Source organism: Pholis gunnellus (assembly GCF_910591455.1).
Source record: "Pholis gunnellus genome assembly, chromosome: 12".
In the NCBI taxonomy this organism is placed as follows: Eukaryota; Metazoa; Chordata; class Actinopteri; order Perciformes; family Pholidae; genus Pholis; species Pholis gunnellus.
The window spans coordinates 14,290,822-14,312,872 of NC_136539.1; the positions used below are offsets into that span (position 1 = coordinate 14,290,822).

The window sequence follows — 22,051 nt, forward strand, 5'->3', positions numbered from 1 at the left end:
ATTTTTAACATTTCGTCACTTCGGTCCTGATTGAAATACATCAACAACTATCGCACGAATGAAGATGAATTGCACCAACATTCATGGTCCCCCGAGGATGGATCTTATTGACTTTGGTGACCATAATTTTTCCTCTCGCTCCCCCATTAGGTTTACATTATTGGTTTTAAAGTGAAATGTCTCATCCACTATAGTCATGAAATTTGGCCCGTGCATTCAGGTCCCGCTCAAGAGTAATTGTTATGACTTCAGTGATCTCCTTTAGGTTTCATCTAGCGCCTTCATCAAGTCTAACTTTTAATTTGTCCAATACTGTGATTCATGACAAAATACCAGCAAAGTTAATGACTTTCTCATCATCCATAGCTGTAGTTTGTGTTTAGTGCTAATTAGCGAAGGTTACAGCCTTACTGAGTTGTTAGTATGGCTTTGACTCTTGTTACACTTTGTGTTACTACTGTGTTAGAACATTTTTAATTTATCAGCTCATTTTAATTTGGTGCTTCCTGTTTAGACTAGTATTACAGTTGTGACTAAAAGTAAACCTCTTAATCATTCAGGATCTTTATTCCAGTAATTCCATCTTTAATTCAATAGGAAACTATGCGCACAGTATATAGTTAGTCATTTAACCATCCCAGCTAAAACCCAACTTCCATATTCCTGTGCCTCTATTTTTGTTATTATATGTAGACATTTTAGTTTACCCTGAAATGATTCGCTAATCTTGGTTATTTCTACATATCAATCTACTTTACTGCAAAAAAGCTTGACGTCTGCACTGATGATGCAACAAATTAATTTATATTCATTGGAAAAGGTCAAAAGCCCTGGCACTTCCCTTGCCAGCTGTAAAGTGAAACTGCGTGCACAGCCGATATCTTGGCAAATGACAAACAGAAACTGGGCCCCTGATGGTTTTCAGACTGATTAATATGCCAGAGGAGTTATGGGCCCCGATAGAAACGCTAACGGTGGATGTCAAGCTGAGCTGAGACCCCCCTGCCTGCATGTATCAACAGCTGTCAAACCTACGCAGACTGTCTTCATATTCATTGTCATTTGAACCACCCTGCCCCAACAAACCACGGAGGTTTGACTCAACCAGTTTCAAAATCCAATCTTATTCCCCTGAGGTTCTGTACTAGGTTTGCGTCCATGCTGCGTACTTCTATGTACTTACAGCTGAGAGGTAGAAGTCGTAATCTGTTTATGACTGCCTGCAAACACTTTTATTTGTATGGCTAACCTTTTAAAAGCCTTTCCACAATCACAAGTAGCACATTCAGAGCAGAGGTTACCGTATTAGTGGTCTTTGCAGAACCCACAATACAGCTATATATGTCTTACTATTTACAGTAGACTGCCTAGACTTTGCTGTGAATACATAGAAAATAGGTACATTTTGTGCTTGTGGTTTTGCTCTTGTAAACTCAGTCCACTCATCCACTCTCCTTGGTGACATTGGCACCTGCTGTTGCTATGGATGGTGCCCAAGCAGCAGGGACACACATCTTGGTCACATATGGCCTGCAGTAAATAACTTATTGCCTGCAGGTGAGTTGAGCTAACATTTGCACTGAGCTTAATGTACAGCAGATTACCTGACGGTGTTTACTCTTTGCTTGGTTGGGCAGGATGTTAGCAGTGGTATCTAGGGCTGGTTTCTTTAGCAACTTTCTTCGGCCCAGGGCCCCCACACAGCGGTTTATACGGTCAATATAGACCCACTGTGGACTATGTACACATGAAGTTGGAGAATAGTCAGTGAACATTCCCAAAACAATCACGTTACCCTTGTGATTTTGTTTATGTGTACAGATGTGATTATGTGGTTTTACATTGATGGCCTTTTATATTTACATATTCAGTGTACTCTGGACACTTCTTCCCGGATCTCCAACCACAGTAAGCATTTGGTGAATACGTGAGAGCTGACACCTTCGGGAATTGTCTCCGTCATCAATATGCAGACAGGAGGCGGTGTGTCACTGGACCTGCAGCAGTTAAATGGATGTGCAACACACTTTCTCTCTGGCTCTCATTCACATGTCTTTATCTGAGGTCTGCAGCGCTAATCCTCTTACATTCTAGTCAACAGGGGCGGAGCAAACCTCTCACTGCGTTTGACAGTTTCCTCCCATGCCTCAGCTGTGCGAGGCGTTTGTGCGGGGTTGCATGGCCGACGGACTTTTGCCGCAATGAATAACGTCTTTCCGTAGAGTCGGTGCGTCGGAGAGCGAGCAGATGCTGCTCTTGCCATGATTCGTCCCGGGAAGCAGAGCTTTCAAGCGGCGTTGATTTTCCTGTCCGTCGCCCAGCTGACCGCAGGTACAGTTGTTCTGACAGATCCCCACTCACTCAGTTTGCATTACCTTAATCGAATGCATTAATTTAGTCTATTACATTGTTTTAATGTTTTAAGCGAGTTATCAAACTGCCTACTTCTTTAAAGTGTTTGCTAACTAGGATAAATAATTAATTCAGTTGACTTTTGAAATCGGCCTTTATTGTATTCACAGACAGCTACGTGCAATGTCACCAAACCATGCACCATGAATATAAGTTGATTAAACTTTTAAACATTATTTTATACTAAAAACTCACCTTTGTAAATTCGATGATTACATTTTTTTTTACTGTTGTGCAAAAAAACATTTATTTAAAAAGAAAATGAAAAAAAGAATACAAAGCTCCTGTAGGCTACCAGTTTGTCCATGTTGTGTCACTTGTAAGGCAGTAGGCGTTAACGGACCACGTGCTGTCCAAAATCGCTGTCTTAGAAATGCTTGGTCAAAAAAAATATATATAGCTTGTCAGTTAAACCAAACAATGGAATACTGTCAGTTTTATTCTTCATTGCTTTCCCCCAGCCTGTATTATACTGTAAGGTTAGGTGAGGTGATGTTGTCATTGTTTTGGGCAAAACTTAAAATGTGATAGTTTTATACGGAAGGATATTGTTTGATTTGCACATCTTATTTAGATCTGAATGGGCTTTTCTAGAGACACTTGTTTATCAAAGATTACATGTGTTTGTTTTATAATATTACAATAACAATCTGTTTGAATACATTTTATTCTACAGTTGAAGAAATGAGGTAAAGAAAAATACCAAACATTCTCTGGTTCCTCTTCAATGTGAGAATATGCAGCTTGCTCTTGTCACATGATAGTAAACTGATCTTTGGGTTTTGAAATGCTGCTTGGACGAAAAAGTTGATTTGAAAATGTCACCTTGGGCTTTGGTGTGATCTGCATGTTTCATCCTTTTCTGAGAGTTAATAGACCAGCTTATTAATGAAAATAATAATTAATCTCAACCTTAATACTGCCAAGTTCTTTTTTCTCTAATATGCCCTCAGGCTGCATAATGAAGGTAATTAAAAAAATAAATAAATACTGTTTTCAAATGAAGGACATGAGAATGGTTTACCTTCTCTCTCTAATAGCTTCATTTGCGGAATGCGTGGTAACCTTCATTACAATCAACTCTTGCTGAACTTATATGATGTACATCAAGTACAATCCTCTAAGCACTATATATTTAGCAATTGGAAATGAACACAAGATACGTTGTTATTGCAGTCTAGCTCTATAACTCATCCCTACTCATGCCTAAATGATTGAGCATCTTAGAGAACAACTGACAGACACATCCTTGGTTCAGGAGTAAATACTTTTTATCACCATTGTTGACCTTGGAAATAACTCCGATCTCCTCCAAGATTGATAAGAGCTGCAGAGCCATATCCAAACCTGTTCGGAGTTCTCAGAAAAATCATAGGAAACATGCACATATTCAAGGATGTGTGGAAATGTGCATAAGGTTTGATTTGAAATAGCAAGAAGTTTCCTCAAAGTTACTGATGGATTACAATGTTGGTGATGAAATCGTTATCATCATAACGGCTCCATCTACAGAACCCCAGTCCACAATGCAGAAAACAAGTTATTTACGCCTTTGGGAATTAACAGTTACCAACTCAATGATTTCAAAACAGATTGGATTCGTCACACCTCAAAGCTCAAAGCAATTCCATAACAATTTGTTGAACAGTTTTGTTGGACTTCTGATTTATTTTCTTGTATTGGTTTTTGGTGGATTTCATACAGCTTGTTTTGTTTCGTGTAGTCTGTTCATTATGTTAAACTATGCGGTTCAACATTTTTGAATCCATTGTCAATATGAAGTCACATTAGGGTGTCTGATTTGGGGAAAATGTTACAGTAGATCAGGTGTGACTAAAGATATATGGCCTGTTCACTGTTCTCACCGTGTATTTTCTGTTTTGCAAACTGAACACAGTTAGGTGTTTATGGCACCCCCTTCCCCAAAACCAGTCATCCATCCATCCATTTTCAGTAACTGCTTATCCTATTCAGGGTTGGGGTGACGTTAAACAAAGGCAGGGTACCCCCTGGACAGGTCACCATGCTATCACAGGGCTGGCACATAGAGATACCACTCACGCTCTAACCTAACCTACCCTGCATGTCTTTGGACTTTACGTGGGGAGAACATGAAAACTCCACACAGAGGGGCCAGACAGCAGGTTTGAACCCGGGCAGTGAAGCGACAGTGCTAATCACTCCACCACCGTCATTTTGTTTCTAAAAATTACGATTGCTTCCCTGACACCATACGTGATTAAAGAAGCCATTAAACGCATCCACATCAAAGCTTAGTTTTTCATCTGCTTTAAGAAAAAAGACTAATAAAAAATAGTTACAGAGCCCCAGCACTCAAACTTTAATCATCATTGTCCTTGAGTAAGTTTGTTGCCAAGCAACTCCCAAGTATATTGTTAAAGACGTCTGCTGGAGGAGCTTTAAAAAGCTCTTTTGACCATTTGATTATTAGGTTGTATATCCTCTATTTTCTCAATATCAACAAATCAAAAGACCCAAAATGGTGATGAATTCCTCCTGTTGAAATGTAATCCACAGCTCTATGCTTCATTGCAACAAATATTGCACTGTTGTTTATTTTGAGTCAATTCTACAACATCTCGGTGCAGTTCAACACTCTTAATCTGCGGTTGAAGAAAGCTACAAGAATGCACTATTCATTCCTTTATGTGTAACATTTGCTAAAAACTACAATGGCCAGCTGTTTTTAGGTCAGTTAACTATTTATTTGCGAACCATTTTTAAACAATTACATATATTCAGAAGGTACAAGTGGAATTTAGGGCTGAGTGCCTCAAAGTCAAAGTAGAATTTATCGTAATTCTCTCAATTTATTGTACTCACCACTAAAGTGGAACATAATTGCTTTCCTTCAGTGCTCCTCTCTACGCATTAAAGAAACAGGGTAGGTAAGCTATTGAGAGAGAGAGTAACACATTGCCAGGGATCAATCCTTGGACCCATGCTGTTCTCTTTTTAAAAATGTGTCTTGTATTAAACATGTTTTATGACTGCTACATGGATGACACACAGCTGTATTCTTCATTTAAGTCATGTGTCTTTGACAACATTTCCTACTTACTAAGTTGTGTAGCAACCAGGCAAGGACTAAACATCTCCAGATCTCATTCAAAACTAAAAGAAAATACATAAAAAGACAAATGTTGTGAAATGTTTATTGGACAATAAATAGGATTTTTATCAGATAAAAATCCTCGACTTTGCCTCCTTGTAAACCTTAAACAGCACGGATGATCACGAGCTAAGGAGAGGCTCTATTTCTTATCATAAGACTTTATTTTGTTACGTCTCAGTTGTGTTTCCTGTATTGTTTGATCCGAGCACTTCTCACGTTTGTTGCTACATGACAAATACAGGTGATACAGAAAATGTAAAGAGGCGACACACTGTCACAGGATGCTTTGTATCAGCAGCCAAATCCTCCTGACGAAAACAAAATACCTTTTGGGGAATGTTTTTCTTGCAACCAGACTGAATGGGCATGCAAACCACTAATTGCACACAGGACATACATTTCAGCATCCACCAATTGTCATATTGCTGGTCCCCTTCATTAGGCACCCCTGAACTATCTAATGCAAGCCAATACAGAAGCTCTGCTAAAAAAAAAAGAAGCTTTTACAATCTAGTACATTTTAAATGATTATGATTTTGTCCACTTAGCAAATGGTCAGCATTTTAAAAATGAAATATTGTTTTGACAGTGACATTTTATGATAAAACATTTGTACAACTTAATAATCTGATTTATAATTGGACACCATGGAGACATTTACTTCCATTATTATTGTTTGTATCATTATTTTTCTTCTTCTTATTGAAATAATGCATACATTAAAAATAGTTCAATTTAATATTGTATGATATTCTTGCATTTTATTTCTTTTTTTATTTCCAGTGAGCAGGCAGTGCAAGCTTGCTTATCAATCACTCCCAGTCTCATCAAACAAAGCATGACAGCAGCTTCAAGAGGAACACAAGATTATCTGGGTGTTAAACTAAGAGGCATTACGTTGGTTCCTCCACTTCCAGCCATTCAAGAGCATGGACCTGCTTACATAACCGGAGCTTGAGTTAAAGACAACTTATATGGCACTCTGTGATTTTCCAAATTAAATTAATTAACTGGTGTCTGTGGAGAAAATAACCATCTTGAGTGATGTCATTTGTTTCAGGTCTGCGGTGTGTGTGCCAGCTTTGCGCCAACCACACCTGTGAGACGACCGCAGATGGAGCCTGCTGGAACTCTGTGATGCTGATTGACGGGAAGGAGGAGACGGACAAGTCGTGCATGTCGCCCTCTGAGGTGAAGGGCCAGGTCTTCTGCTACAGCTCCCGAAATGTCTCAAAGCGGAACTGCTGCTTCACTGACTTCTGCAACAATGTGACCCTACGCCTACACCCAGGTACCGAGGCTTTTGAACGGATGGCTCTCTTTTAGTTCATTTATTTAATGAATGTACTCTAATTAAAAAGCAATAAACAGGATTATTTAACCACAGGAAAGAAAAACGAGACAAAAATAATAGCGGAAAGATGGATTTATGCCCTCAGACAGTTACTCAGACAATGTCATATTGCTCAGTAGATACAGTAGTAATTCAACAACAACACCCCAATCAGTGTGGGATTTCCCACTCATTCTGGCCCCGGCTAGACGGGGTGGATGCTGATCCTACTAGATCCTGTGACATAACAAATCTGGCAGAGGCAATGAGACGCCAGTGAGTGATCCGCCCCCTCCCTCCACTGATTTATAAATAAATAAATACTTTGTCAGACATGTATAGTCCTACTGCAAGTTAAAAGCATATCATGGGTCTGCAGGGTGGAAGTTGGGGTTAAAGCAGAGGGGGATTGCTTATACCTGTCGATAGACAATTCACGGATAAACAGTAGGAGCTGAGAGTCACGCTTAGCATTGGGTTCATAGTGTTCTATCTGTTTCTATGTTTAATGTATTATGTTTCTTTCGGTTTATGTGTAACATAATCAGTTTGAGGCAATTTCAATGCGGTACAGGTCCATGGAAATTGGATAATTAAAAAAGAAAGTAAATCAGATTTGTTAAAGCTGCATTCATCATTTTTTTGTCCAGTTAGGGGCAGAACTTCATAACAAGCTGAAAAACACACACTTTTTACATATTATACCCTTGTGAAGTTGACATGGTTACTATACACGGAGCAACATTGGAGTCTATTTGGAGTTGTGTTTTGTCCGCTTGTTGTTATGGTTTTGGTCTCCACTAACTCCGGAGAAAAATATTTTTCCATGTGCTGCTAAATGCTCCGCCATGCTCGCTCGTTAGTCTCTGTCTCTTTGCTGTTTGGTGAACAGCATCAGGTAGTGTGCAGTGTTATCTTTTGCTTAAAACAGCTGCCTGCAGCAGTTAGAAAAAGGATTGAGAGAGCAGCTAAGCCAACCAAAGCTAACACAACAACAAGCTGAAAGATGTTATCCATTGTTCATATCAGAATATCGAGTGCATCTTTAAGAAAATCTAAATGCATCATATCATCACCTAATATATGAGCATTATTTTTACATTTCATTTAACTACTCATGAGTACACCAATATGGCCAACTATTTTCCTTATTGATTAATTCTATTTTCCCAGTTAATTAATCAAATGTTCTGTAATATATCATAAAATAATGAAAAATGTCCCCACTAGTCCCAATGTTCGGTCTTCAGATGTCTTGTTTTGTTCAACCATCTTATTAACATACAAGATGACGAAAACCAGCAAACAATCGCATTGAAAGCAATTGATTAGTTTCGATGTATTGATTATCAAAACTGTTGCCGATTAATCATCTGTCAATCAACTAATCAATTAATGGACTAAATGTTTAGCTCCAATTTGCAGACAGACGTTTTGTAAAGGTTTATAATAAAATGGTATATATAATAAAAACAAATATGTAAAACAAATCTATTCAGGTGGGGTACCCAGATTGAACGTATTAGGGAAACACTGTTGTATAGTCTGGTATTCAAAGAAAGGTCCGTCTATTTTTCCTCTTCCTGCATTTTTAAACTCTTGACAATACGTGCTCCTGGTAAATACATGGTCCGTTCTTAATTTCTGACACCTAAGGAAAAGATAAACAAAGTGGAGGGTAACAAAGTGCCCCCCACCCCACACACACTGATTTATTAATCTAAAATAATTTGAGTTAAATTCTGAGACAGTGAACCAAATCCAATGTGGAGGTGATCCAGGAGATTTAAAGTGTAGTGCTGCAGATTGTTGATGAGATGGGCCAGGGCAGCACCCTCAGGCTGTGGTGGTGTTGACTGTGAATGAGGACACCAGAATCAATCTGTTCCACTGCTCTGCTAAAAATCTGCATGTGAGCTCATCCAGTGTGTTATTTATTTTTCTACACACAAAGACTTTTCTATATTTGTTGCCCTGGCTGTGACGTCTATGTAGGCCTAGTTAGTAGAATGCATTGACAGCTATACGGTGAAGTCAGTATTAGAATTACTATTGTTTAGTGGTTTGGGGTTTAGTTTATTGTCCTTTAGCATCGTGCTCCCTAATTTCCAAACATTTGTTCAGCTGTTGTGTCAAACTGTTTAAAAGTAGAAATGACTGCTGAGATTTCTTCCTTGACCCGTGCAGAGTCACCAATAAACAGTTTCTAGAAGGTCTTTTTCTCTTTTGGCCAGAGGAGAGTAAAGTGTTTTGCACCGTGTCTGCTGAGCTACAGTTGGGCACATGGCAGGACATGTATTTAGGTAAAAGGCTAGCGATGTCTTAGGAAACTGTGGTTTAGTTCACGACGTGTTGCTTCGCACATTGGGCCATCTGCAGATGCTGCATGTTTGAGGCACTCCTGGACATTTCATGCTTTGGGGATTTGAGACAATGAGAAGGCTGAAGGTTTCGATTTCTTAAACCATGCAGGTTTATAACATATGTTTATGTTGAAACTGTATGTTGAAAGAGTTATTAGTTCCTGCAATGACTCCCGAAGTTGAAATACGATCAAAAGTTGGCAAAATCAAGTTGGTAGCCTCCAACGTTATTCTTTGTATTTCCTCAGGTCTATAATTTAATTTTACGACTATGCTACAATGTGGTGTTCACCGCATGTCTTTAAATCTCATTTTATCCCAGCGCCCACCAGCTCTGCTATTTTTGTTTGTATCCAGGTCTCCTCCGTCCACCCACAGACAAAGTGAAGGTCAGAGATGCCAGGTTACTTTGTTTTGGAAAACCAACAATTTATTCTCAAAGTGCACCTGTTGTTGATCAGTGTCACTTATTTCAAATGAAGAAGCCACTTGTAAGGACGACAGAATACATTTAGATTTTTGTACTTTATGGAGAATTTGTTTTAAAAGCTTCTAGCCTCTTTATCTCTTCATTACATTTCATAAATGACATTTATGCGCAGTGATGAAATTTGGGTTGCTTTGGAAAATGCATTTGTTGGCAGACAAAACTTTGCATCTGCCAAATGTACAATTTCCATCTCTCTAAATCTTAAGATTGTCAGCAGGGTGATGGCTTAATTTTCCTGAGTTTGTGTCAAGGTCAGAAAAGCATTTCTCTGAAATGCAGAACATCAGCGTGTTTCAGCATTAGTCAATCACCAGTAAAAATACTTTTGTTTGCTTGAGATGATGATTTCAGGCCATACTCTGTTGTACATAACATAACATAATCAATAATGCCCATCAGAGGGTACAGCAATTATGAGGAGCTCAGTGATGAACACTATTGTGAATTCTACTGATTCTTTGTCCTGAAGGTTCGATATCAAGGCGCAATGATATGCTAGAATGTTGGCCACATTATCATGTTGTATGTGTGTGTGTGTGTGTGTGTGTGTGTGTGTGTGTGTGTGTGTGTGTGTTATCAGAGAGGCCTTTGGAAGGACCCGGCTGGAGCAGGCTGCAGCTCACTGTGGTGATCCTGGTGCCCTCCTGCCTCCTGTGTGTGGGGATCCTGCTGAGTGTGTTCGTTGTGCAGAGCCACCACTGTGTTTACAGCAGAGCCCGCAAGCAGGACCCAGAGGAGCCTCTGGATGACCAGATGCTAATGTCACCCAACAAATGTCTCAAAGATCTGATCTATGACATGAGCACCTCAGGCTCTGGATCAGGTAAGAGCGACTTAGATTATGACTCATTCCGGGTTAAACTCAACAAGACTTGGATAAATGTGAAGCCAGTGAAATGGAATGGTATGATCAATATCAGCTGATAGTCTTGCTGGTGGGTTGCAGGTCTGCCATTGCTGGTCCAGCGGACAATAGCTCGGACCATTGTCCTGCAGGTGACCATTGGGAAGGGTCGGTTTGGGGAGGTGTGGCGGGGAAAGTGGCGAGGAGAGGATGTGGCGGTGAAGATCTTCTCCTCCAGAGACGAGAGGTCGTGGTTCCGTGAAGCAGAGGTTTATCAGACAGTCATGCTCAGACATGAGAACATCTTGGGCTTCATTGCTGCGGACAACAAAGGTATCAGAATCAGATACACAGACCAAATAGAATCAAGTTCACATTCTATTTATGAGACAAATGTGCCAACATGGGACTGTATTCTTGCAGATAATGGCTCGTGGACCCAGCTCTGGTTGGTGTCAGAGTACCATGAGCATGGCTCCCTGTATGACTACCTGAACAGGTACACAGTCTCTCTGGAAGGCATGATCGTCCTCGCTCTGTCCATAGCAAGTGGACTGGCACATCTCCACATGGAACTCATTGGAACACAGGGTAAGGCTGTATTCTATCTATTCTAACTATGGCACTTGTGTGCACAGTAAAACCACCAAAAAAATGACCAGTTAACGGGGTCAGCCTGTGTTTCTATTCAGACCTGCAACTAAAGATTATTCAGGCTTTTTTGATTGATTGAAGTCTCATTTGGTCTCTAAAACGTCAACAAATATTAGAAATTATGGCCTAAAACCTTATTTGTGTCCTTCTTGGTTTTAGGGAAACCTGCCATTGCTCACAGAGACCTAAAGTCTAAAAACGTCCTGGTGAAGAAGAACGGCACAGCGGTCATCGCAGATTTGGGTTTGGCTGTGAAACACGACTCCAGCACCAACTCCATTGACATACCGTCCAACCACAGAGTGGGAACCAAGAGGTTGGATTTACCTCACGACACACAACTTACACGCACACAAAGTAAAAACAGGATGGAACTGGAATAACTTGATAACCGCGGTCTAATTAATTACATTTACGAGGGAGTTTAGATATCAGTCAGCCAATAATATGTGTTGTTGGCGGTCTGTTGGGAAAAATGCTGGACAAAAGTAATGAAACCTCCAAGCTAGAAAACAAACAGAGTTGATACAAGCATGGTACAATTGGTTACTGTAAACACATTTGTCTATATATACCAAACTTAAGCCCTGCATGTGTAGCATATACATTTTTAGACTTTGTCGACTCCTAGCGGTAAAGCTCACAAGATTCATTATCTATTTGTCAAACTATTTCCATGAATCACCAGTGAGTGATGTCACTGTTGTCCTCTGAGAGTCTTAATTGTTTTGTCCTCTGCAGGTACATGGCCCCAGAAATCCTGGATGAGACAATCAATATGAACTGCTTTGAGTCATTCAAGAGGGCGGATATCTACTCGCTAGGCCTGGTGTTCTGGGAACTGGCCCGAAGGTGCTCTGTTAGAGGTACTTTAAATGACACACGCACATATAGACTCCCACTTTTCTATCGATATTTATAGAAATATTTAAGTGAAAAATCATTAGCAAGACTGGACTAGGGCACTAATAGTCAGCTCCATACACGACACCGCTGATGAAACTGTAATTGTGCAACTATAACAGTTGTTACATCAGCCATGTCGATTTGTCCTTGGCAAGCCGATTTAAGGTGATTCATTTCCTTTTGTGATTGATTTACACCATCAGTACTGTGTGTCATCATGTGGGTGAGGAAAAGCAGGATAAACAAAATCTCCATCTTTGTACTTTTTCACAGGGCTTCATGAAGATTTCCAGCTGCCTTACTATGACCTGGTGCCTTCTGATCCAACCATTGAGGACATGAGGAAGGTAGTGTGTGAGCAGAAACTCAGACCCAACGTTCCCAACCAGTGGCAGAGCTGTGAGGTGAGACGGAAGGATGCATCTGATGTACGATCATATATACGATAGTTATGATACTAACTCATCACTAGTGTTTGTTAAACTGCTAAAGTCAGATACAAAACCAAAACAGACTTAACATGCCATATGCTTAGAGGATAAATCTGATTTATTACAACAGAGACGTTTTCTTGCAGTTACTTCTGAGATAAAAGCGTACTGAAAGACTGCAAAAGTAAAAAAAAAAACTTTACTAATATTATTAATGGAGCTTTTATCGGCCTAGTTTATGCTGAACTGAACGAAACAGACTGAATTGAAAGCAGTCAGAAACAGTTTGAACTGTGATGAGATTGTACATTGTACATGTACATTGTTAGTAACTACAATTTAATTTTGATATTTACCAAAGGTCTTGGTATTTCAATTATTCCAAATAAAAAGCTGACCTTTCTGCCTGTTGTGTAAAAACATAAATGTAATAAAGACAATTTTCTGTCTTTGGGCTCCTTGGTCTGATGGAGCGGGCGCACAGTGTATAAAAGCCCTTATTGCAGCTGCTGGGGTTCAATTCCAGCCCGAAGCCCTTTGCTGCAACTGTCGCTGTATAATTAAGCAGAAATGCCGAAAACATATCTTTTATAAAATAGTGCTGTCGCCTTGTTGATACACCAGGCTCTGCGTGTGATGGGCAAACTGATGAGAGAGTGCTGGTATGCCAACCCTGCTGCTCGACTCACTGCTCTGCGGGTCAAGAAAACAGTGTCTCAGCTGTCTTTCATCAAGGATGTCAAAGATTAGTAGGATGTGTTGCCCTGCAGATCAGCACTGGTGCTGGCACTGGTGCAACACGACGGACTGAGAGCAAACTGGGAGAAACTCTTAACGGTCCGAGGCTGCCCTCTTCAGGAAACAAAAACACTGTTCACCCTCAGAGAGCAACTTCAGGTTGTTTTTGGTGCCAAAGTTATGTAGGGGGTGTCAGTGGCTGCTTTGCACACACACACCTAGTAAAAAAAGAAGAAGAAATGAACTGAACAGCTGCACTTTTGGTAGGAAGAGCCATAAGAATGTATGTCAAATCTAATGTATAGACAGATTATTTTTGCTACCTCAGACATTTAAGTGCCCAAAGCTTGAATTTGCACATTGTGATGTTTTCGTGCCATATCTTGTATCAAACACAGTATTGCTGAGTAGTTAGTGTGCTAACTGACAATCACACGGATACTGGAAAAGAAACCCTGACTGGTTTTAAATGACACTTTTACAGACTGTCCCTGATAATCTGAATTTTAAAAGTGTTGAAAGTGCTTTTGAATAGTTATTACAGCACTAATTGTAGGTAAATAATTTGTTGCCGGTCCACTGGTTCTGTTGGTCCAAATACCTCAACAAATATTGAATGGACCGCGATTAGATTTGGTTCAGAAAATCTTGGTCCCCAGAGGATGAATGATAATAATCCCCTGCCGAGCGGAAACTAATAAGAGTTATCTTAAAATCGACAGAGTGAACCTTTTTGGATTTAGTTAAAGACTTGACCGTTCCTCTGGCGCCGCCCTCAGGCCAAACTTTAAACATTTTGACTGACTGGTGGTAAGAATTAAATCAATGAAGTTGTCTCATGCGATCAGTAGAGTGGCTATAGGCTTTTTTTTCTTGTCCTTTACACAAAGATAAGTATTGCTTTAAGCTCCTGCTATAAAATTTGCACATTTAAAGCTTTCAGTTGCCTAAAAGAGCTGCTCTCTGACAGGTGAATGCTAGCAACAAAGCTCATTCATGAATGTGAAAAGTGACGTTTTATATTTCCCAAATATATCTAATCCCACTGGAAGGATGTTGTTCAAATCATAAAATCTTTATGATTTGAATGCACAAACTTCAGTATGTTGACATTGGCTCATTGGTATTTTTTAACTGGGAAATCTAATACTACATTCAGTATGTTAGAAAACGCCCAATTTGACATGCATGATGCTGTTATACAGCAGGTTTCTCAATGTACTACATAATAGCGAAGACCAAGATAAGAGCAGATCGTGATGAAGATCTGGATAAAGCCAATAATGAAATTATAAAAAAATATCATTAAATCTGTTTAAGATATTTCACTTGCAGGGCCTAGTCTGGGTGATGGGTACACATGATCACTGTCTGCTGAGGCCTGTAAAGTCTTGTAACAGGCTTATAGGGAAAATGCACAACTGTATTCTGTGTGTGCTTATACGCACCCACATGTGTGCCTGGGTGTGCCTGTGTGTGCCTGTGTTTGTGAGCGACCCTGTGTTTAAAGATGTGAATCTGATTTGTTATTGTCGGTTGTGAAACTGGTACTGTGGAAAGAAACCTGTTTCCCACCCACCATGGCTTTCAATTCATCCTCAGTTAACGTCCATGTTGTTAGTTGCTCAGGCGAGTTACTTCCTTCCACGTAGCTGCTTAGTGTCGACACATGTAGAAGTTCTGTTATGACCACTCGTTGATCATATAGAATCAGCTGTCGCTCTCTTGACAAATATCAGTTTGTGTAAGTCTTTGTGTTTTTCTTTTTACGAAATGATACGTTGACTTCAATCATGGGATCATTCAACTTTGTGTTTTTGCAGAATACAGATATGAAATATTGAAAATGCAGTATTAAAGGGTCCGTCTCTGCCTGGGTCCGTTGAAAGTACATGTAATATATATATTTGTTTTGTGTCTAATGTTGGATCTCTGCTGAACCAAGCTTATATTCTGTCTATAGTGTCATATTTGTTTCTCCAAGAATCAGACCGCTGACACAAGTGTTTGTGAAACTGGTGCTGTGAAGAAAACCTGTTTCCCATCCACCACGGCTTTCAATTCATCCTCAGTTAACGTCCATGTTTTTAGTTGCTAAGGCGAGATACTTCCTTCCATGTAGCTGCTTAATGTCGACACATATAAATGTTCTGTTATGAAGGCGTCATGACTACTAGTTGATAATGTAGACTCCGCTGTCGCCCTCTTGACAAATATCAGTCCGTGTAAATCTTTGTGCTTTTCATTCGACTTTTGTGTGTTGCAGAATACAGATATGAAATATTGAAAATGCAGTATTAAAGCGCCCGTCTCTGCCTGGGTAATGTTGGATCTATGCCGAACCAAACTTATATTTTGTCTATAGTGTCATATCTGTTTCTCCAAGAATCAGACAGGTGACATATCAATCATTCCAAAGAGGAGTGACCACCATGTGCAATTTCTGACTGGTGTCTTTTTTTTATATATATTGTTTATGAAATTGCTAAATGCTAAAATCACATGTGAAACCGCTTTCATGAAATAAGACCTGCTTTTTGACTTTCAAATCATCCTGTTGTGTAGATCAATACCGTTTTGTGTCATTGCATTGTATCTCTTGCACTATTTGTTCTGTATAGCAATGAGTTATATCAGTGGGTCAATAAACTGTTTCTCATGGAGTGAACTGTTTCCAGCACTTTCTTTCATAATAGAAATGTGTTTTTTAGTGTAAAATGTCTCACATTGCATTTGTGATTTTGAAAGCACTGATTGTGCAGAGCGTTGCACATTACTGCACGTAGGGCAGAATTTCCCGGAGCAACTCATCTGAATCAGGTCCTTTTTTTTTTTTTTTTTATCTTCCCCATCACAATTTTACCTAAACTGACTCGACTCATCTCTGCTTTCTGTTCTGCCGCTCTACTCCTGTATCTCGCTTATGATGTGTCCGTTAGACAGAGGAAATAAAACTGTAACATTGAGGCCATCAGCACTACACAGATGAGTCAACGCCGCAAGATTGTGCTGCAAGTTGCGTTAACGGATTTTACTGTGCTGCCGGTCACCTAAGACGAGAGAGGCGACACAGTGTTACCCACAGGAGGTTTATGGGACAAAGAATGAAACTAGTTTGAGCTTTTTAGCTATTTTGAGATGAATTCACATTTTGTCACATAGAAAAAACACAATTTGTGAATACAGAAAGAGTTCATTTTCAGACTGTAAGATTGGAAGATAACCACTTGATTTGATTTACAAAGACTGCATTGTAACACAAAACACACAGCAATATAAGACATATAAGTATTGTTAAAAGATACACGTCAAAACTTCAATCTAGTTTTTAAAACTCAAGCAAAGACGTATGTTCTGTTTCCTCCCGTATTACAGAATCATTGACGATAGTATATCTAATGTTTTTCCTCCTCGCTTTCATCAAGCAGCAAGAGAGTGTATGATGTCAAAGAAGAGAACAACATGTCATCTTTTCTGTACTTCTAGTGGTTTAACTATAGATGGGAGTTTGCAATGTCCCGGAGAAAAGGAAATATCTGTGTTCCAGACGGTCCCGTGGTCGGTTGGCTAACGGCTCTGCTGCAGGTCAGCGGGGCAGAGGGGATTGCTGTGAGGCAATCTGCTAGTTAAGGAGTATTTCAACTGGGTTCATATATACAGTACTGAGGCTCAAAGCGAAAAGACCCTTTTCTCTCATTTTCAGGTCACCAAAGAAATGCAGCTTTTGAGCACGGTGAAAGATGATAGTCTTTTCCTGTAGATTAAACAGTGTGTCTTTGTAAGGATGGGCGTGGTAGTGGAAGAAGGTTTGTGCACTGTGGCTCAGTTTTCTTTGCCCCATCCACCATTGTCCCGCTGGCTGATGGCCTGTGTGTGTGATTTCCCTTTTGAACCGACCATGTCTGATGCCTTCGGCCCAATGACCCATGCTGTCTGTTCGGGGAGCGTGACACCGGCCCTGAGCTAAATCAGCCTTTTGTCTGTCCTCATAAGACAAGTCACCCTGCTTGGCAGAACACAGGACTCATGCTCAGGCAGAAGCTAAGCCCATTGAGAAACTGAGAGTGAGAGAGGCTCGAAGCAGGTGACGGTGGAGGCGTGAGGTGGCAGTTTCTCATGCATGGCTGATTTCTGACAGACCATAAATCGAATTGCTTAGACTGCAAAAAGGGAAAAGGGACTGTTTGAAGGGGAATAATACTGCAAACCGTCCATTCTCAAGAAAGAAGAACAAACAAAAAAAAGGTTCAAAGGTGAACAGGAAATTGGCTGAGCCTGTGATCTGCAGATGCAGGTCCACCACAACCATCACATGACGTGGATTTCCGCTTGACACATTGTGCTCTCAGCTGCACAGCGGGGCAGGGCCACACAATCATTGAAGAGCTGCTGCAGCAGGACGTGATGGTGCTTTGAGGACTAGTCTACCATGCAGTCCACCATGAATTTCAATGGACTTCCACGCCAGGACAGCCAAGAGAATTACATTCTGGATAATACCCTGAGGAGGAAATGTTCCCTTTGGTACCGACGTTCAATGATGGGAAACAATGATCGACACCGGCACAACACAGGTTCTCTGCCCAGAGTATGCAAGGTGAGGCACTAAATCAAGTGCGATGTAAAGTGGAATATAAAGTGTAAAAACACACATTTCTACAATTCAAATACAATTGTAATCTTTTGAGTTCTTTAACCCCGTAGGATCAACATGTTCCCAAGTTGAACAATCTGTTAAGTTCCCAGAGAGCTTTAAAACTTGAAGCTATGGTATTGTTTTAAAGAGGAACTCTGCATTTCTTCTTTTGCAGCCAAAACAAACCCGCTCCAACTCGCTGGTTGATTACTCTGACCCACAAAGGTAAATATACAGGTTTCATCTTTAACCTTACTACAAAATATATATATCTATATATATATATATTATGCATTTTTATTTTATCGAAGAGGAGCATTAATTACATAAAGAGCAGTTCCTAAAATATTTATTTTCTCTTGTTTTGCATTTCTCCTTTTCACAGGACCATGATTGTACTGGAAAAACAAGACAATGAAACATTTGGTTTTGAAATTCAGGTAATCAAATTTTATACTCATTGAGATAAAGTAGCTTACAATGTCGATGTCATGCATTTTAATCTCTGATTCTAGAGTATTTTTTATGCTCAATTTATGTTTAAGAGGTTCTTTTAACAGAAAAGTATTGACAAATGTTCTCTTGTTGCAGACCTACGGCCTGCAGCTGAAAGACAGCTCTGCGGTGGAGATGTGCACGTTTGTGCGCAAAGTGCAGGAGGACAGCGCTGCTGAGAATGCTGGCCTGACCACAGGTGAACCACCCACACCCTCTATACAGGCCTTACACAGGCTTACACACATACAAAACCCTTATTGTACCTTTCCTGTGAACATATTGACAGTTATGTCACTTACCACCCATGTCAACGCCTACACACACACCCACTCTGATGCACATATGCCATGCAAAGTCATGTTGTCTTCTTGTAATTGATTAGTTCCTTTTTTTTTTTGCATCCTCATTTATTTGCAGGCGATATTATCGTCACCATAAACGGGGTCAGCATTGAAGGATCATCTCATCAGCACATACTTGATCTCATAAGAGAATCAACCAACAGTCTAAAGTGAGTGAGACAAAAAAAAGACAAAAAAATTTGGTTTTGCAACAAAGCACAAACAAATCTACTGTACAGAAATAGAAACAGTATGATTACAGTGTTTGCTGTTGAAAGTGTGAGTCATTATGTGTTTTGCTGTGTGATTCCAGGATGGAGACCATATGTGGGAATATAGTGAAGCAGATAGAGCTGGAGAAGAGGATGAACCTGCTTAAGGTGTGTCTCTTTGACCCTGCCCATGTTTGTTGTTGACACACTGCAGCTTTTTGGTTGTACAGCAGCCTACAAACAACTGACACAAGTAAACCCAGATGGCAGTAATGAAAGAGCAAAACTGATAGAAATGAACTTACTGGAAGTAAAACCCTGACGTTTTCTGTTTTTTTGCCCATACAGCAATCGCTACGTGAGAAATTGGTGGAGCTGCAAGCCCTTACATTACAGGAAAAACGTCTAACGCGAGGTGAGATATGGGTTTGATCGGCTGTCAGACCACAGCGCTTCCTTTCTCACCCCCAAAGTCGTCTTTCTAAAGCGATACAAACGCATGGTGTGAATTCAAGTGTGTAAACTCCAGATAAATTAGATAAAGGAGTTCCCCTGACAAACGAACACAGATGATTCCGACGAACTTCCTGTTGCACACTTCTCGTCATCTGTAGCTTTCTCTCACAGGGACTTTGTTATGCTTTCAGGTAACTTGAACAACAGCAGCCTCCACCTCTCAGTGGACCCCTCAGCGATTCTGAGCTCCCCGACAGTCCGCTGTGGCCGGCGTTTTTCCAGTGACAGTAGTTACAGGAGCACGATGACGGATGACAGTGACCAGGCCAGCGTGTTTGGGGATCTGTGCTCTCCCAGCCCATGCAGCGCAGCCAGCACCACAGACGACAGCTGCTTCTTCTCCAGAGACTTCCCCTCACATGACAGCTCCAGCAGGTTTTCATCGAGCTCCAGCCGACATCACCAATCCATCAGCCGCTGCAGCAGCTCCAGTTTGGCCGGAAGCAGCAGCTCCCTCTCTCCGTCCTGGGAGGAAACAAGGATGTCCTCCTTGTTTGGTACCCTGCCCCGTAAAAGCAGGAGAGCCAGTGTTCGCAAACACATCCTGAAGTTAATTCCTGGACTCCAGCGATCCGTTGAAGAGGAGGAGATGGGAACAAACACTCAGTGACTTGTTGGTCACATGCTCCGATGTGTCTACTTTGATATCAAACATGGTTTCTCATGCTCTGGTTGCAGATATGCAAATATGCACTGTGATGAAGTGTTTCCCCACTCTTAAGTTTGGGTTAAACCTTTAAAATATATCTGTTTTTGCCTTCATGGGAACACGGAGATGACAGACATTTTGGGGCTTGGCATTTGTCAATGTCAAAGTTTACTCAAGAAGGTTCTGAGCCTTAAAAGTGCTTGGCTTAGACTTGTGGTCGCACAAAAGCATTATGGAAATATTCTTTTGTTTCAGTATATATGTACATACAATGTATATAGATGAGATGATGTGTCATACTAGCTTGAATACAAAACTGCATTAATCTGAATTGTCTGAACTAGTAGCTGTATTCATGTAGCACCTTGGATTTCCAAATGAGCTTGTGACCTAAAACACATGACAACAATTCATTCTTTAGGTCAGATAGAAAAGTCTTCTTCTTCTGTCACGTTCAGGTGCTGAAAACCAAAACCAAAGCTCTCAGTATAGATATCTGCTCAGCTCAAAACAGGATGTGGGCACACGGGGTGCTACTTAACAGTTTTCATTTCCAACATTATTTTAGGCTGCGTACAACTGTCAGTGTTCGTTCAGAAACACTGAAACTGAATGTAATTAAATGTGCAAGTTTCACTGTCAGTGGCAAGAAAATACAACTTTTTTACAGAATGTCATGCTTTATATTTTCATATCAAATCAAGAAAGTATGTATGCAAAAAAATAAACTTGAAGTCTTACAAACCCACCAGTGTTTTCCTTCATATACCAGATATAATAATGCACACTCATTCTGAAGTTACACGTTCAAAAGGAAAGATGTAACTTGATGATGATGCTGGTATTACACATCTTTTACTCATACACACAAACTATTATTATTCTTGGGAATGCATGTAAGAAATTAAGCTAAACACTTGAGAATACAAACCTCACACATTTCCTGTAAAAAGTCTCACTTCTTTGGTTTCCTGTTGCTGCTAGCGAGAGAGAGAGAGAGAGAGAGACACACACACACACACACACACACACACACACACACACACACACACACACACACACACACACACACACACACACACACACACACACACACACACACACACACACACACACACACACACACACAAAGGGGCATTATCACATTATGTTAAATTAAACAGAGTTTTCCTGCACTTGATGATAACCATTCACAAGAAAGATGACACCGTTTATTTTGAAAGCTGCAAAACCAGGAGAAAAGTCATTTAGAAAATCACCACTTCTTTTTCACTTGCTTTGTGTTGTGAAGCAGAACATGAAATGGTTGAATGGAAATGCCTCTTGCATGCAGACAGTGTGGAGGAAGTATTCACATCCTTACGCACAAAGACTAAAAGTAGTTGTTCTGCAGTAAAATATCTCCCATGACGGATTATCATCTATAACATTGTGCATGTAAGCAGCTTTTTACTCTAGCTTGTTGGATCTATATTTAGCTACTTATACACAGTTAGGTAGGTTTCCTGACGTAGTGGTCGAACCCCTCCGAATGGTTACAAGATAAATCTGAGGGTTGTGACATGATTAGAGGGAGATGAAAACCCACAAATCTGTACTTTGAGCTTTCTCTAATCTTTTACCTTTTTGTACCTCGACCAGTGCTGATGTTATGTGTTTGAACATACTGTTATGTCAGCATTTCAGGTGCCTTGCTTAAGACGCAATGGTATTTACACGCACTTAAAACGGGGCTTAGCTTCAGCACGTGTGCCAAAAAACACTGTGGGTTCAAACGGGGAAACACTGTAAAGAAAACTTATAGGAGAATGTTAATCCAGACTCAAACAGTTACAGAATGAAGGTGGTCACCCAACAGAGATTACCGAAGAATGAGTACAATCACTTCAATA

General features: G+C 40.3%; 2 protein-coding genes across 2 annotated transcripts; both read left to right on the top strand.

Annotated features, from left to right (window-relative positions):
• Positions 1-10,358: 10,358 nt before the first annotated feature.
• On the top strand, positions 10,359-13,432 carry acvr1c (activin A receptor type 1C). The gene is made up of 7 exons (XM_079169700.1): positions 10,359-10,557; positions 10,681-10,911; positions 11,002-11,169; positions 11,392-11,548; positions 11,974-12,098; positions 12,412-12,542; positions 13,194-13,432. Exons 1-7 carry the CDS (start codon positions 10,488-10,490, stop codon positions 13,317-13,319), a joined length of 1,008 nt encoding a protein of 335 aa, XP_079025826.1. The 5' UTR covers positions 10,359-10,487; the 3' UTR covers positions 13,320-13,432.
• A 3,971-nt stretch (positions 13,433-17,403) lies between these two features.
• On the top strand, positions 17,404-20,901 carry cytip (cytohesin 1 interacting protein). The gene is made up of 8 exons (XM_079170355.1): positions 17,404-17,904; positions 18,119-18,168; positions 18,329-18,383; positions 18,535-18,637; positions 18,859-18,952; positions 19,096-19,162; positions 19,343-19,409; positions 19,642-20,901. The coding sequence occupies exons 1-8, from the start codon at positions 17,737-17,739 to the stop codon at positions 20,118-20,120; spliced, it is 1,083 nt and encodes a 360-aa protein (XP_079026481.1). The 5' UTR covers positions 17,404-17,736; the 3' UTR covers positions 20,121-20,901.
• The last annotated feature ends 1,150 nt before the right edge of the window (positions 20,902-22,051 follow it).